Here is a 22,266-nt window from a genome sequence, read left to right on the forward strand (position 1 = left end):
GTAGATAGAGGTTAGAATTGTTATTTGGTGCTTTTAGAGCTGCTCTGTAGCAGTTTCCTAATTTCCTATCTGTTATTTAATTAGTAAGCATTTAGTACTAAGTAGTAAAGATTTACTGTTAAATCCATTGCTGCATCTTTAAGCTAATGTAATTGAATTACTTCAATAAGAAAACGTTTGACATCTGATGATAATACTCAGCTTCTCACACAAAAATTTATTGAGTCTATTTTAGAGATTTTTTTGAGAAAGGAGGAGGCTTAATTGCAAGCTTTTCATTATATTTAGTGAAATAGTCTATCACAGCAAGAAATGAAATGGGAAGGGGTATTCCTGTCAGTCTGAAGTGCCATGGTAGTGGGAGAAGCAGCTTATTCAGGACCACTTTCTTCCGTCATGGGTTTGGACAGAGTAACGTCAATCTATGCTGGTAAAGAACAAGATGGATTCTGTAGATCCTACTACAAAAAAGCGTGAAATGAATGCTTAAGTTAAAATATTTGCGGTGAGAGGGACCGTACGATCACAGGTAATAGCAATTTCATTTGGATCTTTCTGGAATCATATTACTAGTAAGTAAGTACGTTGTTATGTATAGCATATACAAACTAGACAATATGTCTGAGTGGGATAATTTGCATCAGCTCTCTGAAGAAATATAATTACTTTCTTCATATATATTCATATACTGCTTAAAAATATGCAAGAAGCATAGGAAGACAGTGGTTCCCAACCATCTTATTAAAAGATGTGTGGTTTCATGTTTTGTCCTTTGAGAGGCCAGAAATACAATAATGTACCTCTTTTCATTTGCCCTGCTAAACAAATACTCTCATTTAATTTATGAGACTGGAATTAACTAATTAACACACTTATGTAGCCTGCTAAAACTTTCGTATTTAAAATAAAGTTTAAACATGATTTTTTATCCTATTTGATTTTCTGAGACAATATTTGGAAGGATGGTGAGATGTTTCATTGTTATCAATATGATCACGTTGAGACTCAGTAGTGCAGCAGTGTTGACAGTATAGAACAGAACTTATAAAATGAATTACTAACTGTGCTAAAAAAAACCACAGCTAGCATGGTTTGTTAAGTCTCCTCTCACACCAGAGAATATTTGTTTGCTAATCTGAGAGTTTTTCTTGAAGTGCAACTAAAAATACTCTAGAATTTTGAATCGCTCCATAACCAGAACAGTATCATAAATAATGCTTTCCTACAAGAAGTATGTTCCCAGTAATAAAGGAGTAATAATTTTTCAAGAAAATACCAAGGTTCTGTAGATGCTTCTAGGCAATGAGATAACGTAGTGGTAGCTTTTCTATTCTCTGCCTTTTGAAAAGAGACCTCCTTTTTTTTTATGTGACTGTAGGCCCACTACACTTCTCTGTCTCCCTGCTGTTTCACGGACAGATTACTGTAATATGCTTTCCACTAGTGGTGGTGTTAAACCTTTAGTAATCTCACTAAACCTTTGCTGAGATTACACTCAGAGTGTAATCTGCAGGCAGAGATTATGCCTCCATAACCAGAGACATGCAGGTAGGTTGAAAGCTCCTTTTTCCTGTCCCTGTCCTGTCCTATGCAAAGGCCGAATCTTTGACCTTTCTCCCCCAGTTGTGTAGGTTCTGTGAGGCAGATGAACCAAGAAGTTGTTGCTGGTCTTGAAATTCATTCAGGTACCCCAGGAGCATTTGAGATCCACCTGGTCCTCCAAGCCTTTTATAGAAACATGAATGGGGAAGATTTTCTTGGGTTAAGACCAGTAATTGAGGTCTAAAGGAATCTTTTATTTTGTTGGGTTGCTTGTCTGACGTCTTCTTTTATTATGTTATTTACAAGAAAGCGCTCAGAAAAATCCTCAAATGAGAAAGAATAAAAATAACATATTTTAAATAAAGGTACAGTTCTACACAGTTCAGTTTGCGTCTGTGCTTACCGGGACATTTGGAAATCAATACCATCTTCAGTTTGCCCAAGGGAGTTCTTGCTGGCCAGGCCAGCAGAATCATTGACCTGTTCTTTTCATCTGTAGAGACGGGTCCTGTTTTCTGTAGGCATGCTGATTTGGTACACAACCTGGGTGGAAGCAGCGAGGTCTTGCTCTGAATTTTTACTTCGACATCCATCTGACTCTGGAAGAAGGACATTTGTTTTGTTAAAGCACCTCTGTTGGTGCAGCACTAGATGTCAAAATAGCCCATGGTGTGAACTGTTTTTTTGTAGTTTGTAAACCTAGCACCATTAGAAAGCTGATCAAACAGTAGCATTCACAACAGCTCTTTCTTTTACCGTTAATATAGTAAAGAAAGCTGATACAAGGACCGTCATTTATACGAATTAACTACTCCTTGCAGACACTTTACCCCATTTCTTTTACTGGAGTAGGTAAAATAACTCTTGGCCCTAAGGTGAGGAAGATGCTAAGCCTGATAACAGGGAATAAACGCCGTCCTGAAGCGTTCCTTTAGCATCTCTTTTAGTAGAGATTCCACTAGCATGGCGAGCCAGAAATGTTTAAAGAATGTTAATGGTAACAGAAAATTAGGTAATTTATTATTCAAATTGAGTATAAGGTCATTAGTCACTTTCAAAAAAATGATGTGTTTCTCTGTGGTCATTAGAGCAGGCAAAACTGCTTTAGTGTTTCAATAGGGATAAAATAAATCTAGTGAAAAAGGAGAATCTCACTCAAAGTATCCTTTAGATGTATTCCCTTTTCAGATGCTTTATTGCTATTAGAAGCTAGGGTCTGCAGTAAAATCAGCAGATGGATTTTGGTTATCTGAAACCATGCCAAAAAAAAAGTAAAAATAAAATATATTGAATTTCCCATTAAGCTACTGCCCTATAATCAGGTTATAGAAATTATTCAGTGGGAGAAATGTATTTCGCTTTATTAAACTGCTGCTAAACCCTTTTACAGTACAATTGAATGTTCTTGGAGCACCAATCTGGTGCAATTAAACTGTCAGAAATATTAATACTGATGCAGATGAGAATCTTGGTTTCTAGTGATTTACACAGCTAGGCCAAGCAGCGCTAACATGAATCCAGCACTATTAGAAAGCTACTCGGTAGCAGCACTCACAACAGCAAGCTCTTGTACCGTTAATGGAATAAGAGAAGCTGAAACGAGACTGTCATTTGTATGTACTAAGTGCTCCTAAGCAGACATTTTACCCCACTTGTTTTACCAGAGTAGGTTATTTCTTAAATTCTTCTTAATGAATTAAAATCAGTTTTAATTGCTTAAAATTCATTGCTTAATTTTATTCAGCTTCTTAAAGAAAAACAAAAGAGCGAGAAACATTACAGGAAGTAAAATTCACCTTTATAATTTTGGTTGTATATTAATCAAAAAGCGTATGTTAAGTGAACAGCCTTAGCTTCATGAAGGACATGTGCAAGAGTAAGATGTTAACAAATGGTTTTATGGTGGCTTAAATGCAGTGTTTGGGGTTTGCTTTCCAGGTGAGGATGATCTGCTCAGCCCTCCCCAGGACACAAGCACAGGTTTGGAGGAAGTGATGGAGCAGCTTAACAACTCCTTCCCAAGTACCAGAGGTATGTACTGGTGCCCAGGAGCGTATGCCAGCAGATGAGAGGGACGCTTTTTTGAATACATAAATTGGTCCTGGATATTTTGGGGAGAGCAGGAGAGAAAGATGCTTTTTTACCTCATGTTTTCAGGGACCTGTTTTTTTGGTTTTGTTTTATTGTTGCTCTTTATTTTCATTTTAGCAGCAGCCATAGAAAAGCTGTCTTACTTAGAGTGCAGCAATAAGCTTCACCTCGTTTACCTTAAGCTACCTCCACAGGTAGAGGTTGCCACATGTATGGATGAAGGAGTGTCCTCTCTTGAGACTTTTTTCCTTCACTTTTTCTTTTCTTCCCTTTCTCTGTATTCCTTTTCTCACACCCACTCTCCTTTGAAGTCTGTCTACTTGCTGATTTAGTTTTAATACATGTCCCAGTACATCTTTCTAATTTCCTTGCCTTTCTTCAAATAGAATGCAATTCTGGATAATATTGAAGTTCTGAGTGAAAACTCTCCAAACTTTTAGCATTTAGGTTCAGAGTGATTGAGGGAAAACAAGTGGACTGCTTGTTTGTGCAGTGCAAACATGCACTTGGGTGTACAGCCACAGCATTTCTTTGTGTTTCGATTTTTTTAAAGTTCCTGCCTGTTGTTTGCTAAAGATAGGCACTTGTGCTGTTGGAGTTTGTTTTTTCAGCCTTTTTTTTTTTTTTCATTTAAGGTAGGTATTTTCCGAGCCCAGAGAAAAAGCTCTGCTACCAAAAAAAATTGCTTAAATTCCTAACAGGAGATGGGATGTTTGGAATGCTACCTGTAGCAGTGAAAGAAGGCTCAGACATAAACCTCTGTGCAGAAGAAAAGTCCCAGATTCTGTTGACACCCCACTAAGTGGGTGTCAGAATATGCAGTAGAGTTCTGCAGGCCTTCTTCGGGTGGCGCATGTCATCCAAAGGATCTTCTTTACTAGAGAAGTGTCTTCAACTATGATGCTAGACTTTCAATGACATGAAGTTGTTCTCCATCCTTTGACTTAAAAGGCAAGTTCAGTTCTCACCAAGCATCATGTGTAAACATTGGAGAAGGCAGTAGTGGGTACGTGATAGGAAAGCCATATAACTGCTATAGAGGAAAAGATAGAACAGTATAGAAAAATTCTATTCAAAAAAATCTAATATAAAATACTGTTCTGCTCAACGTTATATGAGAAAACATCATGTGTGCAGGCCTCATTTTACCTAGGAATTAATCCTCTGAGACAACAGAGAAAATATTTTTGAAATACTGAAATGTATAAAAAAGTGGGCTTATTTTTAAAGTTGCTGTGTACACAAGGTTCCAACAGATAGTACTTTCTTATCAGTGATCATCCTTCATATAAATATATTATATTTAGGAGATCTTGGCTAATCATATGAGTCTAGTTGCAGATACCCGTGTGTTAAAATGCTCACTCTTCTCCATGATATCTAATTTGTAATCATAGCGAAGGACATTGACAAAACTTTTTTTTTTTTTAAGCTTGATTTAAAGTACAATAGGAGCAATTTAAGAAACAACAGTTAATTAATGATTTATCTGTAATACAATGGTTAATTTCCGTGTATAAATAGGTAGTGATCAGTCTCTTAGATACTACACCCTGCTAACTAAGAATAAAAAAGTTTTTTTTATTTTATTAATGAAAAATGCAATGCTTTGTGAATAAAATTGACAGCACATATAGTGTCTAGCGCAAAAAAGATTTGATTTTTAACATTAGTTAATCTATTAATTCAGAAAGTTGTTATAACTATTTGTATTTGCGTTCCAGTGGTGCCAAATAATCTACGTGTGTAGAATGAATATACTCCTTTATTTTGTTCCTCTATTCAGTAACTATGTTTAAGTGTATTATGTGATCACAAACATCATTAAAAAAGATTGCAAGAGATACTTTCCGCATGAAGAAATAATGAAAATGAAAGTGGAAAAGTATTGGCTGGGACAATCTCTTATTGCCACAGTTAGGCAAAACTATGCCTAACTTATTGCCACAGTTAGGCATAAAATATGATACCTTTATTTTTCTGTCATTGGTCTATACAGCAGAAAAACTCCTCCGCTGTTCTTGGCCTCTGTTGATTCTGTAAACTTCTCTGTCCATGAAATTAGACGTCATCAGTTTCAAGTTTTCTGAAACACAGCTGCTGTTTGTTCCTATGTTGCTGCCTCACTAGCAGCCATAGAGGACAAAAATATTCTTTAGCTTCATGTGGAGCTGCAAGCAAAGAGGAGGCACTGTTTTACATACAGGACGTTCTTCATCATCTGTCATCTCCAGCAAAGCAGGCTATACTTAGAGTTAGAAGAGCTTCTGATGCAACAGTCAGGAGCAGGCATAGACGGTTAGACAGAATCAGGCTTCGTACAGAGCTTTTCTTTTTGGCCCGGCTAAATCACTATTGGGCTGGGCAGAAATCTGTCCCTTCCATTCTCTTGGACTACACAATATAAGATTAGTCCATCTCAGAGAAAAAGTCATTCACTCTTTTGTGAAGTTTATCTTATGTTTTTAGTTGAAGAGATTAGGGCCTCATTTCCTTAGGTTTCTCTGTTCTTCATGATACAATCTTATGCATTTGCATGAATGCTAAGTTTGTCTAATTGCTTTTGACTGAAGAATAGGAAGGGTCAGGCCTTCTCTGGAAAAAACTAATTTGTCATACAGCCAATTCAAATGGCTTTTCAGTCACTGGATAATACAGAAGGCTCCTGACGTCCATTTTACTGAGATTTTATGCAAATTTCAGTTATTGGAGTTTTCTTCTACTCCCATTTTAATGATTAAACGATATTCAACTGGCATTGCATAAACGGAGCTTACATCCACAGAAAATTTGGCACAGCATCACTTAGACCTTTCATTGCTCTGCTCAGTCAGATTCCGTATGCATCACGGTTTCTGCTTATGGTTTATAAAACTGCAGAAAGGAGAAAAGGAAGCAAGGTTGACTGATTGCAACAAAACACTGAAGCAGGAACTGTTTTGCTTTTAAGATGTGCAAATCTATATCTCAAATTTCCAGTCTATAATAAAAGATTAAAGTGTAATTGCAGAAGAGTTAAAGCAGTCTGAAAAGAGAGCTACTTCAGGAGGATTCAGGAGTGGTGGAAGTAATATTTTATTTCTTTCCATTACAGGTTACATCAAATCTCAAGCCATTAGTACATGTTGAGGAAACAGAACAATGAGCCCAAAAAAGCAATAAGCACAGATCTGTAAAGAATAATTTTGCCTGCATTATTTCTTATGAAGTAGAATTACAAAACTGCCAGAGGCAAGAAACAGAGTCATCCCAGTTTGGCATTTACAAGTGTATTTTGATACAGGAGCTCATGAAATATTATTTGAAAGATGCATCAAAACTCCTTGTGCTAGGTGGTACCACATGTAATGCTTACTGTCTTTGAGAATTAAAACTAAAAGGAAGATAGATTAGATGCTCAGCATTGTCTAGTATTAGAAATAGCTTTGTTTACTTCTCCTTCTACAGCATTAGTGTAGAAGTCTGCTTAGATTTTCATAGACCATGCAGTTTGGGAGAAGCTGCAAAGGACATAGGGTGCGTAGAAACCAACCTAGATTGAAAATTAGAAAACAATAACAAAATGAGATCCAGGTAAAGGAAAGCATCCATACAAATAACCTGAAACGTACATACGGCATCAACTGAAGAAATCTGGGAATGTAGTAAAAGGCTTGGGAAGGTACTGGCAATCTGTTAAGCATGGTTTTGCCTTTTGTCCTGTAAAAATAGGCATAGTTTTAAGCTAAATGTCCAACCCAAGCATATCACAGAGTAGGGAGTGATATCCCTTCTGAATCAGGAATATAATTGTGGATATCTCATTACCATCAAGATAACAACAAGTTGGAGGATTGTAGAACAATGTAACAAGAGCAAACTCAACTCTGGAGGCTTTGATTTATAAGAAAAGTTCAAAGAGCTGAATAAGTAATGAACAGAGAAAAGGAGTGACTTTCTGCGCTCGGGTGCACAGAGGTATAACTAAGCGTCACAGGATTACAAATTAAAATTGAAATGTTTAGTCTAAATATCATCAAAAACATGTGGAGAGTAAGATTTTGTAAGGTTGTGAAATACTTTCCTAAGGCAGATAATAACTCTTACTTTGGACTTCTGAAACAAAGCAATAAAATGTAGTAGTAATTAATCTTCACTCACCTGGAGACAGATTCATTTTGATTAAGAATTTTTCTAAGCCTTTGCTACATATAGTTGTACTTAAAAGGGCATGAGGGCTTGATAACATTTATTTTGAATTGATCTCAGAGAAGCTTGTATTAATCTAACCATGTCATAGGCCTCTCTAAGCAGATCTCAGATGAAGTAACTTGTGTTCCTGTATGACTTTTACCTCTTTGTTGTTTCTTCATTTCAACCCTTCAGCAGTTCTTAGCATTTCCTAAGCAGCACGGGACCTCCATGTTCCTTGCACGTCTGATTGTTGATGCTGAAAGCTGTTTAATTTCTGTAGAGGGAAATTCTGCTGAATACCTGATGATTGCTGTGCTTAAGGATTTTTTTCTTTTCTTTAAATCTACAAGGCTTCCCAACCATCCCCACTTTACTTTGCTGCTCTCAGCAAATTCATAGCTGCAGCAGCTGCTAGAAGCAGCTGCTGTGCTAACTCAAAACAGATGTTAAAGCCAGAGGTCTGACGTTTAGTGGAAATCTACTATTAAATACCACCTCAGTCGTTTATTTAACCCTGCTAGATAATGGGCCACAGAGGAAAATATTTTCACACTTTACTTGTTTCCAAACTATTAAGTCTTCAGGGAGTTAGTTCACAAAAAGTGAGACTTGCTTTGCCAAGGAGCAGCAGGATAGCATTCTTAAAGCTAAACCCAGCTCATTTGGAGGGCTAGGGGCAAACAAAGTTGCACCCACTTCAGGTGGATCTCGTGGTGGATCAGGCTATTTTGTGGCTATGGTTTTGTGACAAATGCTTTTTATGAATGAAACTCAAAGGAGAATTTAGGGGACAGAAGACCCTGAGCTAACTGAGCTCTGTGACAAAGCTTCCCATGCTTTCAGTGCGAAGAAATTCCTCGGAGATAGTGAGGAAGGGGAAGCGACAAAGTGGTCATTGGCTTAAAAGAGCTAAGAGGCCATGACAACATGTGGAAAACTCAGGGGAGGGGTCAGCGCTCCCAATTAACATTTAACATGGTACTGTTTAATACAGATGTTGCTTTAAGTAGTTAAATTACAACATCCCACAACAATAAATAGATGACAGTAAGAACAGCCCCATCTCTTAAAAGTTGTCTTTCTGTTTTTATCTCATCCACATAAAAAAAATACCACACACACCTCTCACCCATGCATCTGCCAGGTGCTGCCATGAGTCTTCACAAGTTGGGCTAATAACGTTCATCAGTGAAAATACTGCAGTTTCTTTTATTCGGAAAGCAAAACAACTTACTGTTCAAACTTTTCTTTCCATAATTTACTGAATCAGTGGAAGAATACTCTCAAATTACTGCACTGTAGGGAATGCTTGAAATCCTCCGTAGGGAATGCTTGAAATCCTCCCCCAACTGAGCCAGCCTGGCCACTTCTGGAGTGTATCCCTCTGTTTATGCTGTGCTACTACATACTATGTCAATCAGCCGGATTGACCGAGATTCCTTATGACCCTCCTTTGGCACAACAGTACTGTAGTGACTGAGCTTCTCTGCACATACTTCTTCTGGGATAATGATGGGGAGGACTAAATCTTTTCCAGCTGATAATACTCAGTCCTGATGTAATTTGAGAACACATTGATGAATTCTGCAAAACTTCAAACAACTTTTTTTTTTTTAAAGAAAACAATACTGTTTGTTGATCTCCCCCTCGCCCCCGCTGTCCTCTTTCTCACAACAGAATTGTGTATGATGAGAGCAATGCAGTAGATGCTGTATGCTTTGTGCTCTGTGCTTTGGCCTGAAACTGCATAGATGGATGACGTTGTCATTGGTACCTGTGTTTTCAGGATTGATTAGGACCTTTGCCTGTGATATAATGTAATAGATTTAAAAAAAAAAAAAATTCTACAAAGAGGAATCTTGATTTGAGCAGGAATAATACATTAATACATATCCAGGCATCCGTGAGTTGTGCATCAGTATTTTTGTGTCTTATAGAATACAAAGCTTCCAAACTGCTGTGATGCAGATAATCGCCTTCCTCAGCACTTTATGCCCAGCCATACTCCTTACCTTAAAACTTAGAGACATCCATTCATTCATATGCAAAGAGGAAAATAAAGTAAATTTGCTAAACCCTTTTTAATCTTCTTCCAAAAGAAATTAGCTATTACTATAGTAGTGCTACTGTTTGTTGCTTGTAACAAATTCTAGGGCTGGTTACTCACCACAGACTTTTCCTTCACAGCTATTTTGTGTGGAGTAGTGCTATCCCAGCTGGCTTTGAATACATTCATTTGAAATGGGATACAGTCTGTCTCATGTAGGTATTTAAATTAGGCACTGCCTAGGTGAAACTTTAGATGCCTGTGCAGACAAGTAGTGACCTCCAATGACTTGCAAAAGGATCTAGTATTTTGAATGTAGGTAATTCCTCCTCTCCTGTAGACAAGCTCAGCTGTATTTTACCAGATTTCCTTCCTGCCCCAGGACTCACACATCCAAATGCACCATGCTGCAGTTTCTGGAGGTATTGGGTAGACTCTGCCTACTCCTTGAAACCCTGGAGCTCTTCCTCGGAAGGCCAAAGAGTGCAATGGATTTTACTTTTATATTTTCGTTTTCAAGGATTTTCTGTTATGTGGTTTTATATCAATAAGAAGTTCTCATCTTCCCTGAGAGGCATTTTTTGAGCATGCATAGCTCCTGAGATAAGCACCAAAGGAAGTTGCAGGCTGAGTAGGGAATCTTTAAGTCTTAGAGAGAAAGGCAGGCCTGCAGGGCGGGCCGAATGGACTGTGCCTGAGTCTTTGATAGATTTTAGCAGCCTTAGTCCCAAAGTAGTCAGGCTCTGAGTGGATATGAACAGACCGTTCATTAATAAAAGCAGTCTAGCCAGAGCAGCCCGGAAGCCCAAAACTCTGCATGGAGACGATGTAGCCTGTCAAGATACGGGCCAACTAAAGCTATGGTGAAGTCCTTAAAAGTGAAGCTACTTAGTCAAGCGAGTAGTCAAGCTCATGCTAATACTTCTGCAACACCATCACGTGCAGTATAGACAGTCAAAGCTCCTCCTAGAATCAGAATAAAAACCCACATACAGAACAGGATTTAGAACCTACTATTATTATCACTTCTAGTAGTAGATAAGCTAATAGGAAGAGGGACGGGGAAAGAAGGGATTAAAACTTCCTGAGTTTGGCAAATCATAATATTCACAGCCAAGGCCCTTCACAGGTTGCCCTAGTCTTTTCTGTTACCTTTATTTTGTACTTGGAACAGTGGCTCTAACCTGTGACCTATTCGCTTCCTCTGTGCTTCCCCCCTTTCCATTATCTGCTTTACTATGTTTTCAGTCCAGTACCTCCACTGTCTCGGTTGCTGACCCTCGTTTTGCTCCCTGTAAAAAAATGTGCAAAGTAATTTATAGTCTTCCCTCCCTGCCTTCTACAGCAGGCCATGATGCCTGCAAAAAACCTTGACAGCTATTAGGATGCTGTTGTGCTGACCTGTGCATATTTTCATTTATATTTCTCTCTCTCCATTGTCTTACATATTGCTTACAGTTACTGTGTTTGCAACAACTCTGGGGCAAAAATCATCCTCTTTATTGAGCAGCATCTACCTCAGGGCCTAATTATCTGATAGTACTAGGGTTAACGTTCAGTGACAGAATAGAATGCTTCTTCTGAAGACAACAACAGACGTTTCATTGACATTGGTTGTGTGATGGGAAAGAAGGGGGGTGTTTCTGCTCTTGATTGGCAGCTGACTTTCTTTTTTAAAACCAACTACAATAAATATTTGGCAAAAATCTGTCTAATCAAAGTATGACTCCTGTGAAGGCTTGTAAGGAACATCATTTCACCTTAAAGCCATTACTAACTCCTCAGTTTTGTCAGTACATCTTAAAAGTGGTGAGAAACTTTCCCTTTTTTCCCCTTTACTTGATTCTCTTCCTCTCTTTGTCCATCCTCCCCAAGCTTTACAATGCTTGCAGATCAACTTCTTGGGAAGATCTTCAGTGATTTATTTATCTTGAATATGAGGACAAGATTTCATTGTGTTAATATTCCAGTTTAATAGCTTTAGTGCAAAATATGCATGGGGGTGTGTGTGTATATACATATATGTATGTATTAATATATACATGTATATATGCATGTAGGCCATAATAAACTCTAAAGTGTTCAGATGAATTAATTTTGAAGTCAGAGAAACATGATTTTATCAGTAATGTTGATTAGTAGAATTACTCAAATTGACAAAATCTGCATGCTCAGAACATGAATTCAGGTTTTTGTTTGCCACCCTTATCCTCAACTGAAAGGGTTATAAGTTGGTATTAGTAGTTTCCCGAAATGTATTTGTTAGGCTGAAACCAAGCAGCAGTTTGCAGAACTATTCTTCAGGAAATCAGGTCAGAGTCATCAGAGGATTTCAGTGTGCTTTCAGTCTTTGTTTAAAGCAGAAATATGTTTATTTTATATTAAATTCCTAACTGGAAATGTGAGTGTCTGTTACAGCATGAAATATATATTCATATGTGGTGATTTTGTTTCTTTTCTGATATTTTTACCACTTCCTCTCTCTGTTTCTAAAGGAAGAAACGCCCCTGGAAAGCCAGTAAGAGAGGTTAGTGAGATGCAGGCTCACTGCCGTGGCTTCTGCGTGTCACATCTTGCTTTCTGCGCCCAGCATGTGTGTGACGGCAACATGAGTTTGCTTGGTTTTGCTGAAGGGTGGGGGTTGTTTTATTTTTGTTTTTAGTTCTGTTTGGTTTTGCTGAGTGCATTTCACATGTGTGCTCTAACAATACTGTACCTCTCAACTTTCAACAGAGACAGTGTAATCTCAAGGATGTGCCTTTTCTTGTATCCTCCCAAAGATGGAAACTCAGGAATGGGAAGGATAAAATAACAGATTGAAACTAAGCCTTTGTGTGCCATATGTGGTCAACAAATGTCTTACTGTCGCTGACTTCTGTTGTTCTCATGTTGTTGTATGTAAACAAAACAGAGAGGCCCATGGCCCTCACCATTCTGCTTATATACATGCGATGTTTTACCAATGTACTAACCATGATCTCCAGTAGTTAAGGTTAATATTTTTTTCTTTTGCTTTAGAACAGTGAGAGTTGAGAGGTATAAGAGATTCAGGTGTTTTAATTTACTGATATACTATTGGCACAATGAAGAACGCTACTAACAATCACCGACTCCACAGTGTTATATGAATAGCAATGTAAATGGCTATGGTGTTCGCTCTGTGCTTTAGACATGATCAGTTTGATGGTAAAATAGATTCTAGAGTGTGTACTTTGCTGCTTATTAATGGAGGAAAATGTTTTGTGCAGTGCTGTCACAGCACCTTTTAAAGTATTTCCAGAGAGCCTTTATTTTTCCTCTGTGAAGCTGCTCTTCACTCTGCAGCCCAATATAATGTTTGAAAGATGATTTGCTAGAGAAAATTATTATTAAAGATAAAATATTCAGAGACTGCCTGAGTGCAATTGCAGCTAGCTGTGAAATGACCTTTCCCGCACAGATGATGTTTAGTGTGGATGAAGCAGGAACTGAAGGGTAGCCGGCTCACAAATGTACATCGGGTTGGAGCAGAGAGGGGGGCTCGTGAAAACACACAAAGGGGTTTTTAGCTGCACTATTGCGAATCCCTAATCACTGATCTGCTATACTGTATAAGATAAGATTTCTTCTGGTATGTTGCCCTGAAATGCAAGCCTTTGCATCTGCTGTAGGAGCTTGCGCAGATTCAGCTGTTCTGAGGAATAAGATCCTCAAGTGTCAGGTCCTTTCATACCAATCAAAAAGAGTGCTTGATATGTCATCAAAGAGATTACACCAGTTCAGAAATTCTGTGGAATTGTTTTCGTATTCAGTCCATCGTACTACTGGCCTGAAAGGTCTGAGAATTGCTCTCCAATTCAGGAAAGCAGGGTGGTGATTTTCATGATCCTCGTTCATATTTATATCTGTTGTTACGAAAAAGATTCTGCTGCTTAGGGTGCGTTTGACACAATTAAAAAAAAAAAAAAAAGGTTAAAAAAGTGTGCAAGTTCTTAATCGGGTTCCAGCAGCTTAACCCCCAAAATGTTACTGCTTCAGTAAAATACTTAGTGTTCTCCAGTTCTGTTTGTGCTCACTGACAGTTGCAGAGGGTGCTTTGTAACTTGCAGAGCTCAATACAAACCCAGTTCTCTGCATGCTTATGAAGTGTATGAGCTAATTTATAGAATAGCTTTTGCTTTATATGTGAATCCGTTTGTGCAAAGTCAGATCATGCAGTTTTAAACCCACCAGACCAGGTTTTGATCCCATTACTCCCATTAGGTATTGTCTTCATGAGTAATCCCATGGATTTCATGGCATTACTCAATATGAATAAGGGTATCAAAATCCGAGCCACCAACAGGAAGGGTTTTTCTTTTGTGGGGGAAGGGTTAGAAATCTGTGCTGCTGAAATGGAGACTGCATTGTGTTGGGGTTTCTTAATTTACTTTCTGTCCACTCTTTAGAGTCCAAATACTCCACATTTATTTCTGTGACAAGTTGTAATGTGAGATTGATAGTCAATTACTGTGTCTTCACCCAAGGGCCTTAATTCCAGTATAGCCTCTAAAGCACATTCAGCAGATATGAAACACATCCTTCTGTATGTGACCAGAAATGATGTAGTTAGTGTCTGCAGAACTGGATATCCCCTGCTTTCAAAACAAATACACTGCGTTAATATTTCTTCCATTTTATAAGACTAAGTTAAAACAGTCCATGTTCATTTCGAGCTTTATTGCTGCATTTCAAAGTGTGCTTGTTTTTTTCTTAAACAGTATCAGCTCTCAACCTCTCAGTGCCTCAAGCATGGAGAAAACTTCTTCGACTTTAATGTTTAAAAAAAAAATTGAATCCCTGACTTATTTGACTGAGTTATATTAAAAATATTGATAATAATGAGTGGAAAGCTATGGTCTATATTTTATAAGTGCTTTGGAGCCACTATTTTTCTCATTTGCCTCTTAATTAAAAAATGTCAGTACCTTATATTTGAGTCTCATAGAGGCCAAACAAGCAAGTATTCAACAGAAGAAGCACAGCGATGTAGAAACAGGCAATGTATTTGAGCTAAAATTTAGGTAAAGAAAAGGATGTATTCATTACACATATAGTGTCCGGAAGTTCCTGTGTATGTTGTTCCCAAACTGTACAGTCTTGATTGCCCTGGTGGTTATTCCCATGTGCGAGAGGTAAAATCCTGACCTCAGTCACTCAACCACTGGTATTTTTCCCCTGTATCATTAAAAAAAGAGTGTTCAGGTCATCACTGCCTTTGAAAAGGAACTCAGAAGCTAAGGAAGACACAGCGCAGGGGAAGCCAGCTCCCCAGTACCTGGACAGATGTCAGAAAAGAGTTCATAGGAAATCCATGAAATACGTTACTCTTCTGTGTAGGTCATTTGAGAGTAGCTGAAGAATTATGAATCTAAGTCAGACTCCTTTTCTAATCTGTGTCTGGTGTGGTGAAAAGGAAGCCTCAGGTAAAAGGACTTCTGTCTTTTACTGTGGGTTACAAGACTCCACTCAGGCTGGCGACCTCAGTAACGCTAATGTTGTTCCAGTTCTAAACACATTTCTTCTGAAAAAGTGAGGGAAAGCAGTGGGAAGTAGTAAAAAGAACAAACCTGAAACATGGCAGATGTCATTAAATAAATACAGAAACACTCAATGATACTGTGTGATGGAAGGCTTCGCTGTAATGTGGTGAAAAATCAATGTAATGTGGTGGCCCACTGAGTTCTGAACCAATATGGGAGCTTGCTGGACCCAGCAATGCACCTTGCTCCTCTAATGGAGGGACAGCCATGGGTGCAGAGCTGGCAGAGGCAAATGTGGACCAGCTCCGGAGCCACCACTGTTCAGACCTCTGCTGCTTAACTTAAACCAAAACTGCTGGTGGAACACCCGGCATATTCACCAGCTGAATGGCTGAAGTCCAGTTACATTGCCTACTGTCCTGGCACATCCGCCCATCTCATGACTGTGTTGGAGGCTGCAGTCCCCAAGCTGTTGCAGTTTACAGTCCAGCTGTTAACATAAACACAAATCAGCAGTGGTTTATGATTGTGCCCTCAGTTGTGAACTCACATGGCTCGGGGACAGGCACGTGATTGTTCAGCTTTTCTGCAGAGGAGATTATAACCGAAGCTGGGGAGGTAGCATGGATGGTTTGTGTGTTGGGGGTGGGGTGGGGAGGGTGTCATAACTTTGTAATTACCCTAACACTGCTCTCTGCAGCTTTTCTGGAGGCAGATCAGATTCAAAGCACAGCTATTTCAAAAACACAGCAGCAATTTAAAAAAAAAGAGGGGGGAAGGAAAAAGCACTAGCACACATTCCTGTGATTTTTGTGCATGAAGAGTATGCCTAAGGATCTCTGGATTCGTAGGGTTTTTTTGGCCCATGCTTTGGTTACCTGGACAATTTAGTAGTTCTAAGACTAAAGTTCTAAGAAAAGCTTTTTAAAATAATTTTATTTTTTAGGATTGCAGCTATTCTTTCTAGACGTAGATTCTTTTGTAAAATAGGCTTGCCTTTGTTAACTTCATAGCTCTGTGACTGATAGAAAAAAATATAGTATTAAGAAGCACTAAATCTTTCTGAAGATGGGGTTTTGTGGTTCAGGTTAATATAAATCTGTGGAATGGTGATCAGTCTTCCTGAGCTGGAAATGAATAGGTTTTGGAGTCCCTGAAAAGTCTGGGCATCCCATCGTTGTTTCTAGACATAGCAGATCACAAGGTAGCTGAATGAGAGATTCTGATCCCACAATCAGTATTGCCTCTCATTGCTGTTTACCCAGCATCTTGGCACCTCCCTGTCTCATATCTGTAAATTGCTGCAGGTGAGGAAGAAGAAGAAGTACTTTTAAAGCTTAGAGATTGCTTGAAAGTAGCTTGCAGGGTCAGAATATTTATGAGAACACTGTAGATTATGCAGGTTATACCAAGGTTATTCCAATAAAGCCTTGATACCACATGCTGCAAATACACCTAAGCATGTCAGAGTTTCAGATAAGTAGACCAAACCAGTGGCAGTTGCTTTTCTGTTTACATAAGCATCTCCCATCTAAAATATGTTGCTGCTTTCGTATGATTTTGTCAATTTTTGCTTTTCATGGTGCAGTTTGCTGGACTGATCTCAGCCAGAGGGACTGCGGTATGATAGAGTTATGTTAAGATTAAGGGGTGTTACTAGAATTGCATGTGAAAGATTATACTAGCATTTAATTACAGTCTGCATGGTGCAGGCAAGAGGTATTATTCCTTGCGTCTAAAATAAATGCAGTAGCATACACTTACTTTAAAGTAAGCTAAATTTTGAACAAAACTTGTCAGGAATTTTTCGTATATAGTTACTATACATGGTAATGAGTCAATTACAAATTTTTGTTCAGAATGAGTAGGGTAGCTATCCATTAATGATTTATATATGAAATCACTGTTTGATGCATCAATTTGTATGTGTATTAGTGTTAGTACCAAGAAGTCACCAAACTAGAACCGAGTATTTCTTTGTATTGATATGTGACAAACTGTGTCACGTTACAGCACAGCAGACAATCAAATGGGCAACTTACCAAGTTGTTAATATTTAGATATGGAACAGTTCTGAAAATGTTATGAATACTATACTCAGAAAAGTGCCTCCAAAAATCAGGATTTGAATGTTAAAAGTGGTAACAGTTCTGAAATAAATGGCTCTGGATATTTTTTCAGGTCATTTTTTTTCTATTCCATAAATGATGGTGAATATTAACTAACATCACTCCAAGCTCCTTGGTACTGTAGAAATGTCAACAATGCATGATTACCATAATTTTTGAATATTTGTAAGAGTATGGTCTTTTCTTTCACCTTGTTTTTAGGTGTTTGATTTACCCCACAGGAAAGGTTCATTCCTGTTGTTAGAAAAACAGCTCTGTCAGGAGGGAAAATGACCCTGTAGATAGGGCAGCGTTAACAATCAGGCTCATGCACTTCGCAGGTAGGGACTGCATGAAATCTGAATCCTGGATACCTTGCTCATATCCTGTCTTCGTTCGGGTACTCCTTCCTCATGGATCATGGCAAGGACTCAGGGTCTAGACTGTTGCAATAGACTACTACTCCAAACAAATACTCTATCACAAGTACTCCCACAGAGTAAATCAGCCCCCTCAGGCAACTTACAGTAATACTTCCCCAGTTGCACCCTTCCAGTTCTGGCACCTGGCAGCTTCAGGACTTCTTGAGTTGGAGGTCAGATGCGCGTCTTTCATTTAAATAACTCCTGTGAGACATTTCTTCTGTGATTTTTTTCTGACTTCTTTTTTTTAGCTCACTTATATGTTTGGCTTTAACATCAGCCTGTGGCAATGAGTACCGAAATGTAATTATGCACTGTGTGGAATATAATTTCCTTCTGCTTTTTTTAAAACCTTCTATCTGGTTATTCCTCCTTGTCCTGGAAAGAAATGTTGAATGCTCAGTCCTTAGTTTGGATGTCCATGTTTTATGGTTTTCCAGCTGTGCTAACGCCACGGTGAGAAGAACTTACTGATTTTGTCTCCAGCATTCTAGTCTGCCTATATTTAATGCTTTTGTGTAGGACGTTTACGTGTTACAGTTACATTGTCTTAGGACTTTACAGTAGTTACTTGTGAGGAGAAATGCACAAGTAAACAACAGGATGATAGTTAAACTTGATAATTGTGGGACCTTTGTTTTTACTAAACTGCTGTCTGAAAGGCAATGGATTTTATTAAAAAGATAGAACGAACTGAATTTTGTAACCATTTAGTTTGGTCATAATTTAGATATCCATGCGGATACCCAGTTGGGAGCTCTTTGCTTTTTAATGATTTAGTTGATTACTGCTGATCTGTTTGTTTCTATTTTTTTTTCCTTGATAGAATATTGAATGGTCAAACATTTGTAGCACCAGTTGGAAACCTTTCTGTGATATCAGTGGATTTAAGAGTTGCTTGTGGTGAACATTCATAATAATACAGCTTGATCGCCGTGGGGTTTTTGAAGATTTCAGTAGTTTCCTAAGTCTGTCACTGTTTTGTTAACAATGGCAGGTTTTATACATCTATGCAGTTGTACAAAAATTGTAAGAAAACTACATGTAAGATCTTGATAGCTAAATAACTTGCCATTTCTTTACATGTAAGGCTTTTTGGGTTCTTTTAAAAGTTTATAACAGTTATAAAGAAAGATTGTACACTAAAGTGTGCTGTATAAAAATAATTGTTTATAGTCATGACTGTATGTCAGTATAGTTTACATTAACCCTTCAAACTGGTATTAGGGTTAGTTTTATCCAAAATTGGCAACTTTTGTTCATTAAGACATTATACTCATCCAGGAGTCTTCTGAAAACGGTACTCTGTAGTGTACTCAACTAGGGATATGTGGAGAGCTTAACATGAACAGTTATATGTATGTACTTAGCCTTTTCTGTAAAACGTTCCTAACAACATGCTGCCTTGTCTTTTTCATTTCATGTCCTCTTCTTCGACTTTGTTTTTCAGGCAACAATGTAGGGAGCCTTTTCCACATGGCAGATGACTTGGGAAGAGCAATGGAAACCTTAGTTACAGTGATGACTGATGACAAGGTGTTAGAATAGCAAGATGTGTTTTACAACTTCAGGCGTCCCGCATGGTTTTTATAATATTCATACTACAAAGAGGATTAGACTGTAAGAGTTTACAAGAAAACAAATCTATATTTTTGTGAAGGGTAGTGGTACTATACTGTAGATTTCAGTAGTTTCCTAAGTCTGTTACTGTTTTGTTAACAATGGCAGGTTTTACACGTCTATGCAATTGTACAAAAATTATAAGAAACCTACATGTAAAATCTTGATAGCTAAATAACTTGCCATTTCTTTATATGGAACGCATTTCGGGTTGTTTAAAAAATTTATAACAGTTATAAAGAAAGATTGTAAACTAAAGTGTGCTTTATAAAAATAATTGTTTATAGAAACCCCCTTAAAAACAAAAAAAAATACTGAGGCAGTGCATTTGTTTAGCATCATTTCAGCTCTATAACTGCATCAGAGAGAGATTCATGTTCTGTGTTCTTTTCCTTGCCTATCAAAAAGAAAAAATAGTATTTCCTGCAGCAGCACCAAAACGGCCAGCTTACTTATATTTCTCGTTGCTTTTGTCTGACTAGGGCTGGCTTAAAAAAAATCTCCTGGACTTCCAATGAAGGTAGTTATTTCACCTCTTTCCAATAAAATTGAGAATTACATCAATCACAGAGCTAGTTTGCAATAATTAAGTGAAAGAGCACATTACATGACAGCCTGCAAAAAACTAATTAAAAAAAAAGAGGGAAGAAAGGGAAAGGGAAGCATTTAATGACTATCCTATGCGCCAGCTGTTTCCTCTGCTGACTAAATTCCTGAAAGTTATTAGTATTGAAACGTAGAAATTGCCTTACCAGATTAAACCTTTGGACCTTACTGTCCGGTCCCTTGCCTCTGGCAGCGGCCAGCAGCCAGTGCTTCAGCAGAAGTTTGCCCCAGCTCTCCCCACCCACTGCCACCCTCAGCGACACCTTTGCTGTACCTGAGAGAAGAACGGGAGCGGTTCCTTACTTACTCCCCACGTGGGATCAACTTCTGACGTGAAGCACAAGGAGATTACTCACAGGGCATCTTAGCTTGTGTAGCTACCTGTGTTGTTCATGAACATAAAGCTACTTGATTCTCTGGATAATACAAACAGATTTCCACGCGACATGTCTCAGCCTGCTACAGCAGCTGGTCCCAAGGAGCTGCAACATGGCAAGCGACCTTCGGGAAAGGCTGTGGAAGAATTACTGCTGTTCTTATATGTATGTGTATGGTGTGTATGGTGATCAGGTGAAGGTAGCCACACTGCTCCATGAGGTATTTATCATCAAAACAATATACTGATACTTTGTCCCTCCCCATTTCTCTCTACAAGTGATACCGCACAATTAACAGTAAAGTGAGAAAGAGAGAAACTGATGGAAAAACGGACTAGCCAGTTTAACTGCAGCTCATGAGAGGTAGGCTTAGGCATGTATGAGGTGCTGTCAGCAAAAGCTTTACCACTTCATTTTCTTTACCAGCTTTTAATTTTATCTTAGAATACATAGAAACACACCATCTGACTTTATATTGCAAGAGTAAAAATCTGTTACCTCTTCTTGTATGAAGTGTAATTAAACTTGGGAAAGATTTTATTTTGAATGCTAGTTAACATTGAACGTGGCTAGTCATGCTATTTCTACCTCACTTTGGTTTTGTGGTGTTCCTGACAATTACATACAGATAATGTTACATCATCACCACTTGTCCATTGTGTGAACAGGTCTCATCATTTAAAAATAATAATAATGATAATATACAGAAAATAAGTACAATCCCCCCAAATGTCTGCTTTCACAATGAAGAGCTTTTTCAACACTTTATTACCGTAGGAACCCTGTCTATTTCTCATGGTCTTGGTTTAAATTGAGATTTGAGAAAGGGATGGGTTTCTCCTTTTTTTTTCCTTTTATGTTAAACCTTCTCTTCAGAAAATTGGAGGAAAATGGAGTGCACGATTGTTTTCATCAGGGTTTTGTTTTGTTTGTTTTACTTTCTAGATCTTAGTTTTGGAGTGAGTCTGTCAAAAATATTTAAAAAGTTGAAAGCTTTATCGCTGCTTTTTTAAGCATAATTTGGGAATTATTTCATATTCCTTATAACGACAAAGTATTAAACTGTAAAACATAATCAGTGTAACTGAATACATAAATACCGTATGGCATGTTATTTCATTGTTAGTACTGGTTTATTACTTGGATATCATAATATATTGTGTTTTAACACCAACACTGTAACATTTACTAATTATTTTTATAAACTTCTGTTCTACTGCATTTTTCACAACATATCAAATTTCACCAAATATATGCCTTACTATTGTATTATATACTGCTTTACTGTGTATATCAATAAAGCACGCAATTATGTTCTAAAAAGTGTAGTAGTATTATATTTATTGAGGTTCAGCATTCATCTAGTGCATCTCTCTTCTAGTACAGATTGCATCTCTCTTCTAGTACAGATAGTGTTAGATGTCGATGGTACGTGCAGCACAGCATACTGCCGATTTGTGAATCTACTGATTGACGAACGCTCCATTCCTCAGATACATATGCAGCATATTGAGTGCCAATGGCAGCACTCAAGATTTGGCTGGAGGATAAAAGAGCCTTTTCCCGTTTTTGCTTTTTATCCCCATTAACACTTAGGGCAATGCCGAAGTGACTTCAAGCATACAGGCTTTTTTATGGAAACTGTGTTCTGCTTCAGCGGTGGGCAAAATTCAGTTCCATCCTTGAATAGTTTTGTTCTGTGAAACACCTCTAGTATTTGCATTGCTAGAGATTGCAAGATTGCCCCCACCCTCACTGCCTCGCTCTCGAAATCTCTCT

The 22,266-nt window shown here is 38.1% G+C and overlaps 1 protein-coding gene across 10 annotated transcripts in view; it reads left to right on the forward strand.

Moving 5' to 3' along the window:
- The window catches only part of DMD (dystrophin), a 1,217,172-nt gene extending 1,195,362 nt beyond the window's left edge, over window positions 1-21,810 (forward strand). For 8 of the 10 annotated variants that reach the window (XM_068917057.1, XM_068917006.1, XM_068917014.1 and 5 more), the window contains 2 exons: window positions 3,481-3,573; window positions 19,335-21,810. In XM_068917057.1, the coding sequence (XP_068773158.1) occupies window positions 3,481-3,573; window positions 19,335-19,432 (191 nt within the window). In that variant the 3' untranslated portion in view covers window positions 19,433-21,810. Of the gene's footprint in view, window positions 1-3,480; window positions 3,574-12,348; window positions 12,381-19,334 lie in introns of all 10 variants that reach the window. The other 2 variants (XM_068917030.1, XM_068917051.1) reach the window with 1 other exon arrangement.
- Window positions 21,811-22,266: the final 456 nt, after the last annotated feature.

Source organism: Struthio camelus, chromosome 1 (assembly GCF_040807025.1).
Source record: "Struthio camelus isolate bStrCam1 chromosome 1, bStrCam1.hap1, whole genome shotgun sequence".
Taxonomy (NCBI): Eukaryota; Metazoa; Chordata; class Aves; order Struthioniformes; family Struthionidae; genus Struthio; species Struthio camelus.